The 19,032-nt window shown below is 49.0% G+C and overlaps 1 protein-coding gene across 1 annotated transcript; it reads right to left on the bottom strand.

The window, feature by feature from the left end:
- Positions 1-9,995: 9,995 nt before the first annotated feature.
- On the bottom strand, positions 9,996-11,891 carry LOC123077099 (RNA exonuclease 4). Its single transcript, XM_044499313.1, has 2 exons — positions 11,328-11,891; positions 9,996-11,194 (listed from the first exon to the last, which is right to left on the bottom strand). The coding sequence occupies exons 1-2, from the start codon at positions 11,351-11,353 to the stop codon at positions 10,150-10,152; spliced, it is 1,071 nt and encodes a 356-aa protein (XP_044355248.1). The 5' UTR covers positions 11,354-11,891; the 3' UTR covers positions 9,996-10,149.
- Positions 11,892-19,032: the final 7,141 nt, after the last annotated feature.

Genomic DNA, 19,032 nt, shown 5'->3' with positions numbered 1-19,032 from the left:
CCTCGCGGTCGTCTCGGTTGTACCGGATCAGGTTCCACTCCCGTCCGTCGAGATTACTGCCAACCTCATCCGCACGGAGCTGTTTGAGTACATTGGTGAATACCGCGACAACGGCTTCTCATGGGAGGTCACTGAGACCGTGTCGCTCGTCTTCTTAGTGCCCTTCCCCTCCGTAGAGATGCTCTGTGTATGCACACAGAGTGACATGATCAAGTCCCCCATCAACAAGTTCATGGTTACTATTCGGGAGGCATCTATGGAGCCCGAGACGGTACCTGTCGGCGTTCTGGGAACGGGGGTCCCCAGACTTGCCTGCCTGCGACCCACGGCGTGGCTAAAGCTAGCAGGCCGTACGGCCCATCTTCATCGACAAGGCGTTCAAGACCCTCGCGAGGGGCCAAGCCTCGCGGGGCGGCCGACGCAAGACCTCCTCCAGAGCGGCCTAGCCAGGCAGGCTCGCGAGGAGCGGAGATATCAAGGCGGGGCAAACCTCGCGAGGCTCGGGTGACGTGAGCCATGACGATCGACACCAGGCGGGCACCAGCGCGCGCAGTGTCCTTGCTTCCTCTTTGGTGCTAAGGAGGCAGGCGCAGGCGCGGAGTACCGAGGCATCAAGCAAAGGTTTCCATATTGGTGCAACGAGACCGAAGACCAGCAGGATGGCAAGACGGAGGTCACCATGGAGCCCAAGACGACGTCACCACCAGAGCCTTTTGCAGGCGAAGACCACTTTTGTCAGGATAGCTTGTACTAGTTGTCCCCTTTCAAATTGCCCGCCGTTGTTGGCTCCCTTCCCGCTCAATATTTGGGGAGAGGATCAAGGCCTATATAAGTAGAGCCAGCCACCACAGTAGAAAAGAACGAAGCCTGGACGGATCGAGTCCTCACCCACACAAGTTCGACAAGCACAAGAACACCTCAACCTCAGGAGGCTGTTCTTTCCCTTGTACTGTTCATCATCAGCCCAAGAGGCAATCCACCATCACCACACTAGAGTAGGGTATTACACCACAACGGTGGCCCGAACCAGTATAAATCTCATGTCTTTCTGTGTTGCGAGTTCGTCGAGTTCGTCCGCGAGATCTTAGCGAGCTAGGGCGTAGATCGGTAGAAGGGAAAGAACTTCGCGCGCACCCCAAAGTTCGAACCTTAAGGGTTTTGCCGGAACCCCAGATCCGACAGTACCCCCTCTCTCCTAGGTGTGGGTCCTTGTCTATGGGCTTCCAAGGGGAGCCCACGAAGGAGCATATTCTTAAGGCGGCTTGAAGCCGGTGGGCAAGTTTGTGACCATCATTAATTTAGGGTCTCTCGAGAGTGATGGTCCGACCTCAACCACGCCATCGCGGCGGCGCCTCACATTCATGCCCTCGCAAGAAGCCCGCGGTTACGGCGCCGTTGCGCCGCCGTCTTGCGTTGCATCCATGCCACCACCCAAAATCCCATGGTCATGCTGCCCCATGCCATGGCCAGGCCCACCCCCACACCGCCAGTGAACCCCGTGTGAGGGACGTACGAGTAACCTCGTCATGGCCGCGCGGGGTTCGCCCGACGCCCTCCGGTGACGGCGAGGGAGAGGAAAGGATGGGAGGCGGCTCAGTTTTGGTAGCGCAAGGATCCGCAAGTGGCACGGGACGATCCATTTTTTTATGCTAGTCAGTTCACACCGTCCCAAGAATAGGTTGGTGCTTTGTATTGATCTCTGGTGGAGCTGAAGCTAAGTTTTGGGAAATGATCTTGCTACACTACTGTATTTTTGTGGTGCTTGTGCTGATGTCTCCCCCGGTAACGGGGCGGGAATTTTTAGATGTTTTTTTAATTTTATTAGATTTGTGTCATGCTTAAGAAGATAAGACGGTGGCCGCTTTCTGAAGATGGAATAAGGTTCTCCTTACCTAGCCCCCGTTCTGATGGTGCGTCTAGCATCATTGATGGGCTTGTGGAGGTGTGTCTTCACCGAATCCGTCTTTGATGGATTTGCTCGGATCTTGTTGTCGTTCGTCTTCGTTTATGTGTTTTTGAGGTTGGATCCTTCCGATCTATGCTGCCCTTCATCGACGGCAGTTGATGTTCTGGTGCGTTGGTCCTATGTGATCTTAGCACGACAACTACCCGATTATCTACTACAACAAATTTTGACCGGCTCCAGCGAGGAGGAGAGATGATGGCGGCGTGCCTTCGGCTTACTTCAGTGCGTGTAATCGTCGCTAGGTGGTCTATGGATCTGGATGAAATTTTTATTATTTCTTATGTTTATTGTACCACCGTGATTGAAGAGGAACATATTGCAAGTTTTCTAAAGGAAAAAACGGGGCGGGAGTAGCCTTGGGTGCTACATGCTTCGTTGTGTCAGACTTTTGTTCTAGTTTGTGCTAGCGATTAGGCTTAGCACGACACATTTTAGTCCCGCTGTTAGCAGCAGCGAGCTCTGTTCTTACTTTCAGTACTCTGCACTGGGATGCTGTTACGAACCCGGCAACTTTGGTCGTATTGTATTTTTCATTCCAATGTAGTACTAGTTCGTTCTTTCGTCGGTGAAGACAGCGAGAATCTTAGTCAATAAGAATATAGGATAAGGCGAGATCGATGTTGGGATCGTGGCTTTGAAGATCACGCAGCTCGGTTGTGTCGCAAACTCTGTTTCTCTCTGTTGCGTGCGCGTTCATTGCGTTCACCCACAGCAGTTCGCAGAGGTTGCAGATGACGGCGGGTATTTTGTTCAGTTCATGTGGTCAACGTGCCTTTTTTTAGCAGACACTTAGCAAAGGAACAGTGCAATTTTAAGCGGCTGGAACGGATAGCTATATTATCCAGTGGTGTCATAGTGTGTCACAACTCATAAGTAATGGAAAAATAATAGCACCATGTATATGAAGATTGGCAAATTGACTCAGCCAACCTAAGTAAATTTATACTTCCGCCGTTTTAAAATAAACGTCTTACTTTATATTAGCTTTAGTATAAAGTCGTATTAAATTTAAGACCTTCATTTTGAAACAGAGAGAATATTATATCAATCTGATTATACCAGTGAGCTTCTTGAGCCCGGCATTTGAGGAGATCAATTTATTCATAACGCAGAGAAAGGTGAAGAGCGCAGGGTTTCGTCACTTTTTGAGCTTGTATGCGAACCCGTCGAGCACGATGCCGAGCAGGAGCGTGACGAGGGACGCGTAGAGGATCTTCCTCCCGGTGGCACCGCGCGCGCGTGGGTCACCAGAGACCCAAAGCGCGGCCAGCATCTCCGCCACGCCAGCGGCGAAGACGCTTCCTGTGCCGAGGAAGTACGCGAGCTCGTCGCCGTTGATATCAACGACCGTGTGCGGGCGCTTGTACAGCGCTGCGGCAGAGGCCGTGAGGTCAGTGAGAGCCCCGAGAGCGGCCACCTTCAGAGCGAGAGCCCCATCTCCAGTGCCGCGGACCTCTTCCTTGACGTTGCCCTGCGCCGCCACTACGCCGGTGACTCCAGCGGCGATGGCGTCGCCCGGTGCCAGCACGCCGCTAGCCACGGTGCCATGGACCTCGTCCTCTATGGGCGCCAGCATGCCGGTATCGCCGACACCTTGCTCGACGTTGCCTTGTGCCAGCACCCTCGCAACGTGGACACCTCCCTCGACATCGCCATGTGCCAGCATGCCGGCGGTGGTGGCGCTCAGGGCCGCAGCGGTAGTATCGAGGTCCTCCAATACGTCGATGATCACATCCCCATTGATGTACGCATTTTTTAGCGCCGCCATTGCTTGCTGCGTAGTGTAGGTAGGAAGAGCTTGGAGCCTTGGACGGGTGAGGCTTGGCGGATAGAGAGATGGATGAGCTCTACTACGGCGACGACCGGTCTATAAAAGACGACGAGGGGTGGCATACAGAGGTGGTGAGGGCCACGTCACCGGCGCAGGGAGAGACGAGGTGGCCTCCCCTCCGATCACCTCACCAATATACTCCTATTAAATGGGGAAAGATCCCACTCGATCGACATAGCATGGTGCCTATAACACCGGTACACGTCATCTATACGTACATACTCTAACCGCGGACGCCTATCCCAGCACACGACATGCGCTCGATTCGGCCTTTGACTACCGACAAACTCGGTACAATGAAAAATAAGCCGACTTACATGGGAATAGACGGACCGTCAATGTTTCTGCAGACAGACTAGACCGCGCCCCCCCCCCCCCCCCCCCCCCCCCTCTCTACGTTCCCCTCCGTTTTGAATATAAGGTGTATTGATTTTCGTGCAGGTCAACCATTTTAATGTTTGACCAAGATTATAGAATAAAACACAACATCTGCAATTCCTAACAGATAAAATGTGAAACTACTAATCATGATGGATCAAATGATATAAATTTCGTATCGTGGATATATTGATATTTTTTCTTAAAAATTCGGTCAAACATGTCCTAATTTGACTTTTGAAAAAAGAATACACCTTATATAAAAGAACAAGAGGGAGTATTTTCTTCCGTGACTCTTGTTGCAGACAGCTATATAGAGTTATACATGCCCTAACGCGCGGCCAAGCAACCTCCTAGTCAGCACATAGGACATGCGCGGGGACCTCCTATTCAACGACCAGTGCGGTGGACAAGGCCTTAGCCCCTCCCTCCCATGCACACTTTGGGCCCGCCCATGCGCATACGGCGGCGTGGGTGTAGCAAACGCGCAACCCTCGAGCGTGCTTTAGGCTGGCATTTTGAAGATTCTTAAAAGGTTCCATTAAGGCATCTGTTTTGCAGATTCCCATTTTATGATGTCCATTTTGTCCTATTTAGGTTTGAGTGATGTTTCAAAGGTCCATGGACGACATTGAGCTTCGCTCAGTGCGCCGACGAAGAGTGCAAGAGGAAGACGACGTCGATATCTCCAAGGATGCATGTGTAATTTTAAAAATATGTAAGGACAACCTTGTAAGGGTTGGTTAACTTGAATACATGGCCTTTGACCTCTTCAAATAAAAAAATAAGATGCTCCCCGTGCAGGAGAGGTGGACACCCCCATCTGTCAACTAACATGACGATATTGGAGAAATTCCGAGCCCTCATAAAATCTGGCCTCCCGCCACACAAGATTTCAGAACCGCCATAGGAATTGAGTAAATCCACTATCGTAAAGAGCTGGAACTGAAGAAACTGGCTTTTTTATGGCCTGATTTTGAGCATGCATGATAATGATCTTCTTTACATGATGGCCAAGGTGAAAGATGAAGACGACGATGGTTGGGTTGTCGTTATCGACCTTAAACATGCGGTGGTGGAGGCACTCTCCTAGTTTTCTGTCGAAGGGAACCACTTGCTCAATACAATGTGATGCTCGTGCGTCTTCCCCAAGTATCTGAACATGGACCAAGGTGATTCTTCCTTCTTTCTCCCTGATGATGACTCTCGAGGGAATCTGTGGAAGAGGAAGAAGAAGAGAATGGGGAGTAATAGGAGGAAGAAGAAGTAGTAGCCGCAGGTCCTGGATCGCCAGCACGATGATTTATTTGCTCTAGCGATGAATATGAGAGCACTACATCAATTTTCTTGGATGCAAACAACATAGTCTGCCCTTTTTAAAAGTTAATATGTAAACAGAATAATCTATCGTTCTTCAAAAGCTCAGATCAAGCTTAACTTTTGTAGGCGAAAAGGGTTTTGGAGCCTTCTTATACTTGTACATATTATTACGCATATACCATCCGCACAGACACCACCAATTTTTTCAGTCATATGCTATATGTGAGTTATGTTTGCATTAATTTTCATCTTCTCTCTACATTAGCCTCTTAGAATCAAGTCTAATTAAAGGTTGGGCTTTTAACGGCGCATGCCACTTGAAAGATTGAAAGCCAATTCTCTATTCCTTTTTTATTGCTGGAAAAATCATCTATTTACATGCTAATTTTCTATGCATGTCAACCACAAATATTAAGTTACATTTATTTACACATAATCCACTATCTAATCTTTCTAAGCATGCAACATGACACATCAACACCTATGCATGTCATTTATATCTTACACATTTGCATTAATTTAGCGATGCAACATTGCCACATTAGCAAGCCATACATGTCGTCCATAAGTTATATTTTTTGAATCAATTTCGATATTGTCATATGTGGTATATGTGTTGGATAATTGAAGCATACCTACATAGTTTATGATTTGCATTTTTTGTAAAAAGAAAATGGCATTTTTTTAAGTACAATGTAAACTGAGAATATCATTCTTTTTGCATTAGTTTAGTTGTTTATGTATTACCTATTAATACAATTATTTTAACAAGGTTCCCGCAGCAACGCGTGGGGCATTGTCTAGTTATCTTTAACGTACACTACCATATGCCATCTTTGTGTGCATATTGTTTTGCCAATCTTATATTTTAAGAGAATTTGTCAAAAATAACATTCTAACAATTTTCCTTGTTTATTAAGTAAAAATATGTTCATGGATTTTTGTTTATGTTGTGAAATAAAAAGCCATGAAAAAAGTTCAGGAATGGAAAAAAGATTCATGGATTTCAAACAATGTCCATGAAATTTAATAAAAGTTCACAAATAAAAAAATCACAGACTATACAAATATTCATAACTTTAAAAATATTCATGAACTTAAAGGAATCTCATGAATTTGAAAAAATATTTGTGGGTTTTAAAAATACTCATGAATATGAATAAATATTAATGAATTAAAATATGAAAAGTAAAATAGAAAACGAAAATAGAATTAAGAGAAAAACAAATAAAAATATAAAAGGGAAAAAATAAAAACTATTTAAAACGGTAAAAACAGAGGGAAAAAGTAAAAAAAAAACAGGCGATAACTTTTCGAAGCCGGAGAAATCGGCTGGGTTTAGAGCGACACACACCCGACAGGCCGACACGTCAGATCTAGGGAGCTTAGTATATACAGATCTTAGAAATATTGGTTGCCATCCATGGTGACCAGATTCATAGCGAAACGCCTCGATCAACAGAAGAACCCGGCTGATGGTCCTTCTTGCAGGGGAAAATCGTACAACGCCACTGCCACTGATGCAACTTGCAGGCTGTGGACAGGTAATGTTACTAGAGACGAACACCCCTCAAGCAAGCAAGATTTGTCAGGCTCCTGATCACAATGAAAGGTTAACCAAACCGTATCCGAAGAATACGTTTTCGCTGACCAGAAACGTATGCATATCTTTGGTCGTGTCCGTCAAGCACTCCTACTTGATAACCTCTTCGCCTACATATATCCAACCAAACAGATCGAACGCCACACCCCAAATCCAATCCCCCGATCAGCAGCAGATCCACCGGCGGCAAGGGCGGCGTACCATCGATCGATCCTCGGAGCTCGAAGCCGCGCCGCGGCGGAGGCGGGCGTCTCCCTTCCCGTCGCGTTAATCGCCGTTCGATCAGGCGGAGTCTCGCAGAGTCTGGCGGACTCGATCGAGGAGCTGGGGATTAATTCCTCGGAGTTAGCTGCTAATCCCCCATCGCTTCATCGCGGCACGAATGAGGTAGCGTGATTAATTAGTCCCACCTCGCCATTTCGGGCGGAACCAGCTCCCTTTAAATGCGCCCCATTCGCCGGATCACTCGCCGAGTCTGGTGGCGCAGACCTGTAACTCCGAGCTTCTACGGAGGGTATTGTTGGCGAGGGAAAAGAGCTGGGCTCGCGTGAGCGTCGCCGGCAACGGTGGCGGGGCCGAGCTTTGGGTTGTGGTTGGTTGTGTGCTGCTGCTGCGCGTGGACTTGAGCCCAGGGCCCGGCAAATATGCGCGGGAGTCCCCGCGCCCCCCGCGCATGGGCATATGCTGCCGGTGACCATTCAAGGGCAGGGCCCGGCAGGCGCGGCGGCAGTCCACCACCGCGCCAGGCATATAGTATATATATATATATATGCCGCCGGTTGTGGCAGCACCACGCCGGCGGTGAGCACCCACTGGGTATACGCCGCCGGTGGTCACACACACCGGCGGTGAACCCGCTTGTAGCCATGCCCCGCAGCCCGTAGGGGGGGTTCCTGGGTTCGTCGCGCGCACACACACACACACTCCTTCACCCCTACCTCGCCAACTCTTTTGTAGTTTCGCCCCAGCATTGCGTTCTGACATATATGCTCAAGAAACAGAGCCCAAAGTGAAAAGCCTGCTCTGCTTGGTAAATGAGACTAAGCTTTTACAGTTTTTGTTATCCGATGATTTTACAGTTTTTGGCAAGCCCAAAGTAGCTTGCCAAACGCCAAATAACCAACTGCTGCCAATGCCTACACCAGTCAAGATTATCATACAGTATTGTTAGAAATAAACCCCTGCGGTTCGGTTAGTTCAGAAAGTTCAGAGTTGGGTGTCGTTTTTTCTTCAGTTAGTTCAGAAAGTTCAGAGTTGGGTATCTAAGGAGTACAATTTATCACGATAAATAGGCACAGGTGCCAAAACATACATAAATAGGCACTACGTATACCTATACCAGAATCATAGTGGGCAACATCCTTTGTATTGTGAAGTTAGAACTTTAACACGATTATCAGCATGTCATATCTATGTAACACGAATTAAGAAACAAGCAGACTGAACGCTCAAGTGGATCTAACCGGAACAGTAGGAAACTGTTAGTCTACTTCAGTGAACTTTTCAGTTTGCTAGTTCTGTCATTCTGTGTGATATTTTGAACATGATAGTTGACAAATAAAAAAGAAGTTGAAATGAGTTGGTGATTGAGTTGTATGTTATTCCATATTTTCTGTAATTCGCAATCTCTGCTGACCATTGTACCAAAATGAGTGATGTCAATGCTCTAATCTTTTGTGTCTTATAGATGACTCAACCCGATGATCATCACATGGAGATGGAGCAAGTGGGGCACTCAGGGTCACTCGCGGCGCAATTGTATAGGCTGAATTTTCTGGTGCACAACCATTTTCAAAGGAGGAAGCTTGTGGTTCACAACCATCTTCGCGTATCACTGTTCTGGCACACAACAATCTGATGCGGATGATCAGAGGTTGTTGATTTTGAGAATCGGAAGGATACTGAGAAATGTAAGAAAGGAAGGAGATGGCACCACGATCAGAGATGTGGAACCATTTCATCAAGATTACGGATGAAAATAATGCAAATATATTGCGATTTTGATATGAAGGCTGACACGAAGGACCATGGTACGTTATCCTTGATCAGACACTTCAATGTGTGCAAGCGCAACCCTCACAAGTTCAACAAATATCCAAAGCAGGGCACTTTGCAAGCAACTCAAGGGGAAGGCGTCCGGACTTGAGGTATGATCTTGACGCGCTTAGGGAAGCTTTTGCAGAGATGATCATAGAAGGTGAGTTAGTGTTTGCTTATTTTTAGAAGACGTGCTTTAGAAATTTGATGTTCAAAGCCTGCCCACGTTTCAAACCGCCATCTAGAAGAACCTGTACCAGAGACACTGTGTGACTGTTCTTCCAAGAGAAGGCTAAGCTCAAGAACTTCTTCAATGATTCTTGTCAGCGAGTTTTCCTAACAACATATTGTTCGTCTTCTCGGTAACGATATGGATATATGACTGTGACAACAAGTTTTATTGATGAATCTTGGAGCCTACAGAAGAAAATCATTGGTTTTTTTATTGGTGGAGGGGCACAAAGGGGGATGATATAGGAAAAAACTTGGTGAGATGCTTACCTGGTTGGGGTTTCGAGAGATTAGTGACTGTAGTTGTTGATAATGACGGTGGTATTGTTTATTTGAGGAGGCAGCTGAGCAAAACACACATCACTAACTGCAAGTTTTTGCACATGAGGTCTCTTGCACACGTTGTTAACCTTATTGTGCAACATGGCATAAAAGAAGTGGGCATCTCTATGAAGTGTTGTCGGCAACTCTTTTGCAGTTTTGCCTCTTCATTGCGTTCTGATTCCCTCGCCTCACCGGCGCCGTCGGCGTGCAGCCTCCATCTTTGTTCCCAAACTAAATCGAATTACGTACCTACATTTGAAATCCAGGCAAATTACTTCAACAAAACAAAACTGTTCCATCGCAAAAAAAAAAAAACTGTGATTTATTCGACCACCACATCGATCGTAAGGTACGGCAGCTATCCATCCGACGCACGCGCATTTTATTTTCTCCTATCTTTTCATCATCACCACCAAGCAAAAGCGCCACGATTCGAATTCCGTTGGGAGCAGGCTGCCGTCAGCATCGCCGGTCGTCGTCGAGGCACCAACATTGGTAGTCGGGTTTGGACATCGCGAGGAGCTCCTCCGGCGACATGCGCTCCAGCTCTCGCTGCCTCCACGCCGGGAAGGCCTTGGCCGTGGACTCATCGTCGTCGTCCTTACGCCGGCCGTTCAGGTGCAGGTGGCTCATGGCGCGCATCCTCTTGTACAGGCGCATGGCGGCCACGCAGTCGTCGTAGGGGTGATGGTGTCCGCCGGTCTGTATGTCATACCCCAGGCAGCTCCGCGTGAGATACCGGAGCGAGTTGCTCATGAGCCTGGCGCTGGTCTTCATCAGCGGCGGGTACGTCGCCGTGTCCCGCTTCAGGTGCGCCGGGTAGTCCATGCCCAGCGCGTCGAGGTCGTGCTCCAGCCCATGGCCGACGAGGAGCCGGGCGGCGCCACGGGAGGAGTAATAAGATTGCTCGCCGTTGAGGAGGATGTCCTGCACCCGCCTCATCGCCTGCTTCACCGTGGGCGCGCCGCGGAGGTGCTCGGGGCGGATCCCGGTGGTCTCGTACCGGTAGTGCGTGACCGGGATGATGGGCTTCACGAAGCTCTCGTAGAGGATGGCCTCGTGCTCGTCGACGACGCAGACGCGGGCGCATACGTCGAGCGTGCCGTCGCTGCCGCCGCCCACCATCTTGCACCCCAACGCCACCGCGCGCCCGCCGCCTCGAACGCCCATCCTCGACATAGTCGTAGTGAGGCTCTGCATGGAAGAGGGAATCGAAGCGCGGGAGAGCTTGCATGCGGCGCAGTGGGCGCGGAGGGCGCTGGCGGTGGGGAAGACGACGAGGCAAAGCGGGCAGCCGTGGGCTTGGAAGGCGGCGGCGCAGGCGGGCTTGGAGGGCAGGGAGGCGCCGAAGCCGAGGTGGTCGCGGAGCGCATCGAGGGAGCGGCGGTGCTTGCCGCAGACGCCGCAGCGGGGCTCGTGGTAGGAGTGGTGCGACGACCGCATGTGCTCCACCAGGTGCTCCATCCGGTTGAACTGCCGGTAGCACGCGGCGCACCTGTGACGGCTGCACGTACAATTCCTGGATCGTCAGCAACAAGAAAACAACAGCGTATCTGAAGAGTTGTAGTACGTGTGATCGTGCAATGTGGCATGGACGTACGTACAAGAGAAAACAAAGCAGTGGGCACCGTACGTACCTGTGAGCATCTGAAGAGTTGTCCATGGTCGGCAGTTAGTGAGTCACCTAAGCAAGTGCAGAGACGCAGCAAACCGTAGTCGTTGTGCGCTGCTTGGATGGTTGGTTGGGGAACGGACGGCTATTTATGTAACTGCAAAACGGATGGCATTCGATTCCTGCCAGCGCCGCCAACGGAGAGCTTCTTCTTTGCAGCATCAACCATATTATGATGATGTAAAGTTGGCAGTAGCATATTCATGCAAGGTTCCGGAGATGCGATGCAAACCGGCCGCCAGTGTACTTCGTCAGTGATCGAGCTCGATTGCATGTTGTTCAGAGCATAGACACCAGACTGCCCTCAAGAAAAAGCAAAGGAGATGCCCTGGTCAAAATATCCGGTTTGAGAAGGCAAGAACAACCCGATGGATAGAAAGATTGGATTGGGATTCCGGCCGGAGATCAACCGACGTGCACACGCCCGGCAGGTAGGTATAGTCGCTGCGGCGTCGGGCGGACGATGATCGTCGTCGCCTTATGTTGGCTCCGTCTTTTGGCGGTGGCGGAGAGCCGCACAGAGCGCCGGGTGATGGATCTGCATGGATATCCTGGGAACATACCCTCTCCACCCACAGGAGCTTTGGGATGTGAGATCGATGTCCTCATCTCACTCCTGGTCCTGGTTCTGGCCATGTGTTTTGCTGCCTCTGTGACTGGAATGGATTTCCAGAGGTTTCTGCTGAGCACAACAAACGGCATATTAGATGGATTTCACCAAAGCTAAGTTTGGCATATCATGAGGGGAAACCATATTGGATGGATATTGAGGCACATTTCTTAATGTTGGCCACAAAAAAATTCTGAATTTTTTGAAACAAAACATTTTTCTTGACTTTACTGTTCATCTGCGATCATTTGAGCCCGGCAAAGAAACTCCTTGTCCGTTTCAGGTGCCAAAGATGTGCTATTTTCTCCATCATGATGGATTATGGATGGGCTTAGGCCCATATAAGACACTAATCCCTGGTTAATCTTGAGGCCCATGTATGAGATGGCAGGTGGTGGGAAGTTTAGTCCCACCTTGCTTGTTGAGGAGAGTTGAGACCCCTTTATAAGGGCTGCTCTACCAATTACCATTGGGAGCTTGGGAAGAGGAGTGGTACACGCGCGCTTCTCCTCCTCCGCCGCCCGCCTGGCCACAACGAGCGCCGCAGGTTGCGAGAATGAGCCGAAGCTTATTTTTGCCGCTCAGGAACGGATTAATTAATCAGGGATTAATTAACGAGTCGCTAACAGGTGGGCCACTGTCTGAGACGTTAGACTGTGGGCTGACTTGCGTTGCCGGGATTCGTCTAGCCGTCATCTATTGTTCCTCACTCTGTGCTGCCTCCGGCGATCCCATCCCGACTGAAAGGAACGAGAAGAGGTGTCTAGAGGGGGGTGAATAGACACTAAGCAATAAAAGTTGCAGTTTTTAACTCCTTTAAGTTTAAGTGGAGTTTAGGCACAAGTTTAACATTCACAATACACATCAAGCAAGCATGCAAAGAGTATATGAGCAGCGGAAAGTAAAGCATGCAAATTGCAAGAATGTAAAGGGATGGGATTGGAGTGTGCAAACGCAATTTGGAGGCACTGAGATTTTTAAGCCGTGGTTCCGATAGGTGGTGCTATCGTACATCCACGTTGATGGAGACTTCAACCCACGAAGGGTAACAGTTGCGCGAGTCCACGGAGGGCTCCACCCACGAAGGGTCCATGAAGAAGCAACCTTGTCTATCCCACCATGGCCGTCGCCCACGAAGGACTTGCCTCACTAGGGTAGATCTTCACGAAGTAGGCGATCTCCTTGCCCTTACAAACTCCTTCGTTCAACTCCACAATCTTGACGGAGGCTCCCAAGTGACACCTAGCCAATCTAGGAGACATCACTCTCCAAAAAGTAACAAATGGTGTGTTGATGATGAACTCCTTGCTCTTGTGCTTCAAATGATAGTCTCGCCAACACTCAACTCTCTCTCACAGGATTTGGATTTGGATTTGGTGGAAAGAAGATTTGAGTGGAAAGCAACTTGGGAAAGGCTAGAGATCAAGATTTATGTGGTAGGAGTGGATTATCTTGACCTCAACACAAGTGTAGGTGGTTCTCTCTCAGAAAATGTATGTTGGAAGTGTAGGCTTGTTCTGATGGCTCTCTCCACGAATGAAGAGTGGGTGGAGGGGTATATATAGCCTCCACACAAAATCTAACCATTACAGACAAATTACCAAACTCGGTGGGACCGAATCATGAAACTCGGTCGGACCGATTTAGTTCAAAATGTGAACGTTAGGATTCTCGGTGGGACTGACATGTCAACTCGGTGGGACCGATATGGTTAGGGTTAGGGCATAACATTATCTCGGTGAGACCGATTACACATGGTGAGACCGATTTTGGTAATAGACAAACAGAGAGTTGTTCAGGCAAACTCGGTGGGACCGATTCGCTCATCTCGGTTGGACCAAAACGTTACGAAAGGGAAAGAGAGAGTTTGCATTGCAATCTCGGTGGGACCGATCGCTCATCTCGGTTTGACCGAAACGTTACGAAGGGAAACAGAGAGATTACAATCCCATCTCGGTGAGACCGAAAAGACTAGGGTTTCTGGCAGTGGCTATGTCATGAGAACTCGGGGGCGCCGGATAGAAAGATTCGGTGGGGCCGAGTTTGACTTTTGGTTTTGGACATGTGTGGATGTGAGAAAGTGATTGAGGTTTTGGAGCATATCACTAAGCACTTTGAGCAAGAAACTCATTAAGCAACACCTCATCCCTCCTTGATAGTATTGGCTTTCCTATGGACTCAATGTGATCTTGGATCACTAAAAGTAAAATGTAGATTATTGTGCTTTGAGCTTGAGCCAATCCTTTTGTCCTTAGCATCTTGAAGGGGTTCCACATCCTCTAGTCCATGCCACTCCATTGTTGAACTTATCTGAAACATACTGGGTAAAAGTATTAGTCCAACAAGAGATATGTTGACATAAATTACCAAAATCACCCAGGGAGCACTTGTGCTTTCACCGACGACCGCGTGCACGGCTGGTCGGGAGAGCAGGTGCCTCTGGAACCCTGTCGTTCGAGATCCTACCTGGGAGAACGGCAATAAGGTTTTTGGGGAGCGTCTCGACGCGACTGCTCCCGATCCGTCCCCAACTCCGTCCTCCTCTGCTTCCACTTCGTCCTCCTCTCCCCTGCCCTCCTCTCTCTCTCTGCTCTCTGCTCTCTCTCTCTAAGTGTTGGATGTATAAACCCTAGCTAGGAGATGTAGTAGAGAGAGAGAGAGCAATTTAGTTTAGGGCAATTTAGCAAATTTAGTTTAGTGCAATTTAGTTTAGGGCACATTTAGTTTAGTGCAATTTAGCTTAGGGAAAATTTAGTTTAGTGCAATTTAGTTTAGTGCAATTTAGTTTAGGGCAAATAAAAAAACAGTAGCACATTGGTTTTTGTAGGTATAAAAAGCAGTAGCTAAAATTTATAAAAAACAACAGCTAATTAGTTTTTGTAGGTATATAAATTAGCTATAGAAACAGTAGCAAAAATTTATAAAAAATGGTAGCTAATTAGGGCAGTAGCAAATATAGCTAGGGCCAATTTTTTTAGCAAATGAGAAAATTTAGCTAGAGCAAATTTGTTTAGGGCAGTAGCTAATGCAATAGCTAATTAATTAGGGTCAGTAGCAGAGAGAGAGAGAGAGATCATTTAGGAAAAAACAGTAGCAAATAAAAACTAATGCAATAGCCTATACAATGTTGCTGTTTTAAACACTTGGTTAATTTGCTAAGTCTTGGAAATCTGTCATATAATGTTGCCATGTTCTCTTGAGATAGCATCAAATCTGTTATATGAACTTGTGTTAATTGTCGAAGAATATCCGAGTGGCCTATGTTTTGCTGGAATGTTGATTCATTTCCGTTCCAGCAAATTTCAGGCGCTCCATATGTCCACTTTTTAGCAAAGGTCATGCCAAAAATTTCCGTGATTTTCTGCATGACTTGTGCTAGAAACTAGGACATATGGAGTACCCGGAATTTGCCGGAAGGGGAATGAATCAACATTCCGACCAAATATAGGCCCCTTTTTTCATTTCATTGTATCTTTTATTTACAATTGTTGAATAGGAAACATGTCTACCGACGCCAAAGTCGTGGGTGGTTCTGCTCGCCTCAAAGACCCCATCGAGGCAGCAAATCACTATTTCGATTACCTGGACGAACACCAGATGGGGTTGCATGGTGGCGGCAGTGGCACCAACCCCGACACCGACACCGGCACTGGCACCGGCACCGACACCACCCCCGAGACCGGCAATGATGCTGTCGTAGCCGGTAAAGCACCGAAGAAGAAGAGGACACGAAGACGAAACGAGCTTGGCATCGGACAAATTGTGGTCACAGAGATGCACCCCAAGAAGTTAGAGCCAACGGCGCCGGAGGAAGCGCGCAAGTGCTGGGGCAATCAACTTGGATGCATCCTCAGGGAAACCGCCAATATCAACGACGAGAGGTTGAGGCTCGTACCACATATGGAGAACATGCTCCTAAAGAAGTTGCACAATAGGTTCTTGTTCCCCTGCCGCAATGAAAAAGAATATGAAGATCCATGGAAAGACATCACCTTGACAAAGATAAACGACAAGGCGATGGTGACGTTCACCAATGACTTGTCCGTCTGGAAAGTTCGGGTGAAAAAAGCGATTGCGAAGAATGAACCGTGGTCCAAGATTCATGCTGACAATCAAACAATAACGGAAGAGGACTTTGCAAAATTCAAGGAGAATTGCGCTAAAGAAAGTGTCAAGGCAAAGTCGGAGAAAATGAAGGCGCTCCAGGCCAGGAACACGCCTCCCCACCGCCTCGGAAGCCGTGGTTACGAGGGCCGTATGGGCCAAGGAGGACGCCGAACGTGAAAGTCACGGAATCCCAGACCCCTTGGCAGAGTTCACCGACCCTCTGGAGCATGACTGGATCAGGGCCTGGTACAAGTGGGACAAAGAAAAAAAAGCTCTTTTACATGGACCCGAACACGAGGGAGTTCATGAGACTTCTTGTAATTGTTATATTACCACATTATCATATTATAGCTTCCAATCAATTCCACTGCAAGTTTTGTCACATTAGTAAACCATCCACGTTCCTTTTGCAGAAAGAGCAGCACCAAAAGGCAGCCGAAAGCGACGAGTCGTCACAGTTGTCGGCGAGGCCCATGTGGGACACCCCATTCAACCGAGCCCTGAACATAGTGAAGAAGGTCCCGGTGGACAAGCCGCCGTCCTATGGACGTGTGCACGGCGTCGGAGATGGCGTCTCGTGGAAGACGTGCTACCCCGAGGAGCTAGAGGAAAGAAGGAAGAGACGCTCGGTCGTCACTTAGCAGAGCATCGACGAGAAGGTCAAGATTACGGTCGATAAGACCAAAGCTGAGACCAAAGAAGAGTTGCTCGGGGCCGTCTCTGCAGTGGTCACCGACGCGGTGGTCAGCTTGCTTCCGGCACTATGGGATTTCACGAAGAACAATCCAAATGCACGGCCGGAGGACTTTCCCCTTCCCAGCTTTGTTGGGAGCAATTCGGTGAACACCAGAGCACCAACACCTGCTCAAGCAACCGCAAAAGGTCCCGCTCCTGTTCATAGCAGCCCGACCTCCGTCTCTTGCATGGTCGGTGGGCCATCATCGCTGGCTGAGCTCGACGCCCTCACGGTAATTACGTGTCATACCCTTTTCACCAGCATGTCTATAGTCTTCTGTTTCAGTTGCCTTTCGGATGTTTGACGTCGCAGACATGTCTCCTTCGTAGGCCGACGACACCTTGTGCACCCTACTCTATGACATCAAGGTCCAGAAGGTGGCTGTGGGAAAGGAAACGATCATGAAGCCAAAGGACCGCATGTTCCACAACCGAGAGATGCCCGATGGCGTCTTCAAGGTTAACGTGGCCAGTGTCTTAGCGGGGTTCGAGGATTTGCCTCCTCCGGTACCATTCGATGACGACGAGACCCTTAAGATGATTGGCGCATGCATGAGCTGGTTCTTGTCTTGGCCCAAGTCTCTTCTTCGTCTCGAGGCTCCCAGTATCATGCCAATGCCACCTTCTCAAGAAGGTATGAACACCACCCCACCTACCACATTACCTGCACCTGTCGTGGCGAGTGATAGCAGACGACGCGAGGGAGAGCCTCCATTAGTGCCAGATGATGTAGCCCCCGTTGTTAAAGAATCAAATGTTGATGATGACATGGAGGATGATGATGATGACCCAGACAAGTAATTCAATACCGCCTATGATGATGGAGGATTGATGGCTCAGGACGGCGAAGACTCAGGCTATGAGCATGGGGATGATGACTTGATGCTGCCTGATTTGCCGGAGCTGGAACATCCTAAGGCGGAATGCAAAAAGTCTCTCTTCAAGCGATCCTCGCAGGAAACGCCTCCAGATGCTGCCTATACCCAGCAACCCCCCGAGGCCCGTCCACTGATTAGCCCGACGACACTGGGGGTGGTGGTTAGGGAAGCTATGGTGGGCTCACTACCGCCACCCACCAAGAAGCAAAGGAGGAGACCGGACAAGAAAGGCCCTAAAGGAACCAGAGCTGCTTCAAGAAGCCAGCCGCCTCTGGAGCCCCGGGTGGTAGACACAATACTTGTCGAAGGTGCGCAACGCTTCCATGTCGCCGGCCAGCCGATCCTACCTGCGAAAGGAATAGAGCACATACTGAACAATGATCTAAGGAGACTCCATGAAGATGTGCTGGCCAGAGAGAAAAGCCTTCTGGTCACGGAAAAACCAGGACACCCGCTTTAAGCGGCTCAGGTGCCGGGTGGGAGGTTTTACATCGAGAGATGGCCCGCGAATAAGTTCATCCTGCGATTTGACTACATCTACGACATGTTCCACATGACCAAGCTGGATTTCCAGTTCATCCGCATGTATGCGCTGTATCTGAATTACTTCATCAGGGTCGAGAACATCAAATATATCTGCGTCGCGGACCCATGCTATATGCACGAGAGCTTCTTGGCAGTTTGCAAAGAGCACCGTGACTATGCGAGCAAGTACCTCGGCGAATTCATGATCGCTAATAGGGACAAGGAAGCGATTCTCGTGCCTTATCATCCCACGTAAGTCATCCGCACATATCCTTTCGTAAGTGTTAATCATTCCTTTGCAAGCATGGAGGCTAATTTGAGGTGTACTTAATTTGCGTAGCGGGGGGGGGGGGGCGTCCTCATCGTTCTGTACCCGGAATACTCCCATGCGATGTACTTGGACTCATCGAAGAACCTCAGGAAAAAGGATTACAGGCACATAAGGAGTGTTCTCGATAGTGCCCCGTTAACCTTCGGCCTGTCTGGTGGATATATCAAGGTGAAAAATACAGGAATCGCGGGCTGGCTTTCGGTCATAAGACCGACTTCTGCTGCATCCAGCAACCGCACACCAGTATGGCTGATGGATTCTACCTCATGCATCACCTGCTCGAGTACAGAAGGGATGATCAACGCCTTCGCATGTCACCTACTACCAACGATGCCGAGATTGTCAGCTGGGCCACAAGCATAGGAAGGACACCGGATCATCGAATCAGAGCTGAGTTTTATCACGTACAGTGTGAACTTGCCCAAGTGATCATGAAGTAGGTCCTCGAACCAACAGGGATGTTCTACCATGGGCCAATCACGCG

The sequence above is a fragment of the Triticum aestivum genome, chromosome 3D, assembly GCF_018294505.1.
Source record: "Triticum aestivum cultivar Chinese Spring chromosome 3D, IWGSC CS RefSeq v2.1, whole genome shotgun sequence".
Classification (NCBI taxonomy): domain Eukaryota; kingdom Viridiplantae; phylum Streptophyta; class Magnoliopsida; order Poales; family Poaceae; genus Triticum; species Triticum aestivum.
This window is presented reverse-complemented; position numbering and strand designations above follow the sequence as displayed.

Coding starts and splice junctions, on each gene's coding strand:
- LOC123077099 (XM_044499313.1), bottom strand. CDS start 11,353: ATGGACAACTCTTCAGATGCTCACAG. Junction 11,195..11,327: donor AACTCTTCAGATGCTCACAG/GTACGTACGGTG, acceptor TTGTACGTGCAG/CCGTCACAGGTGCGCCGCGT.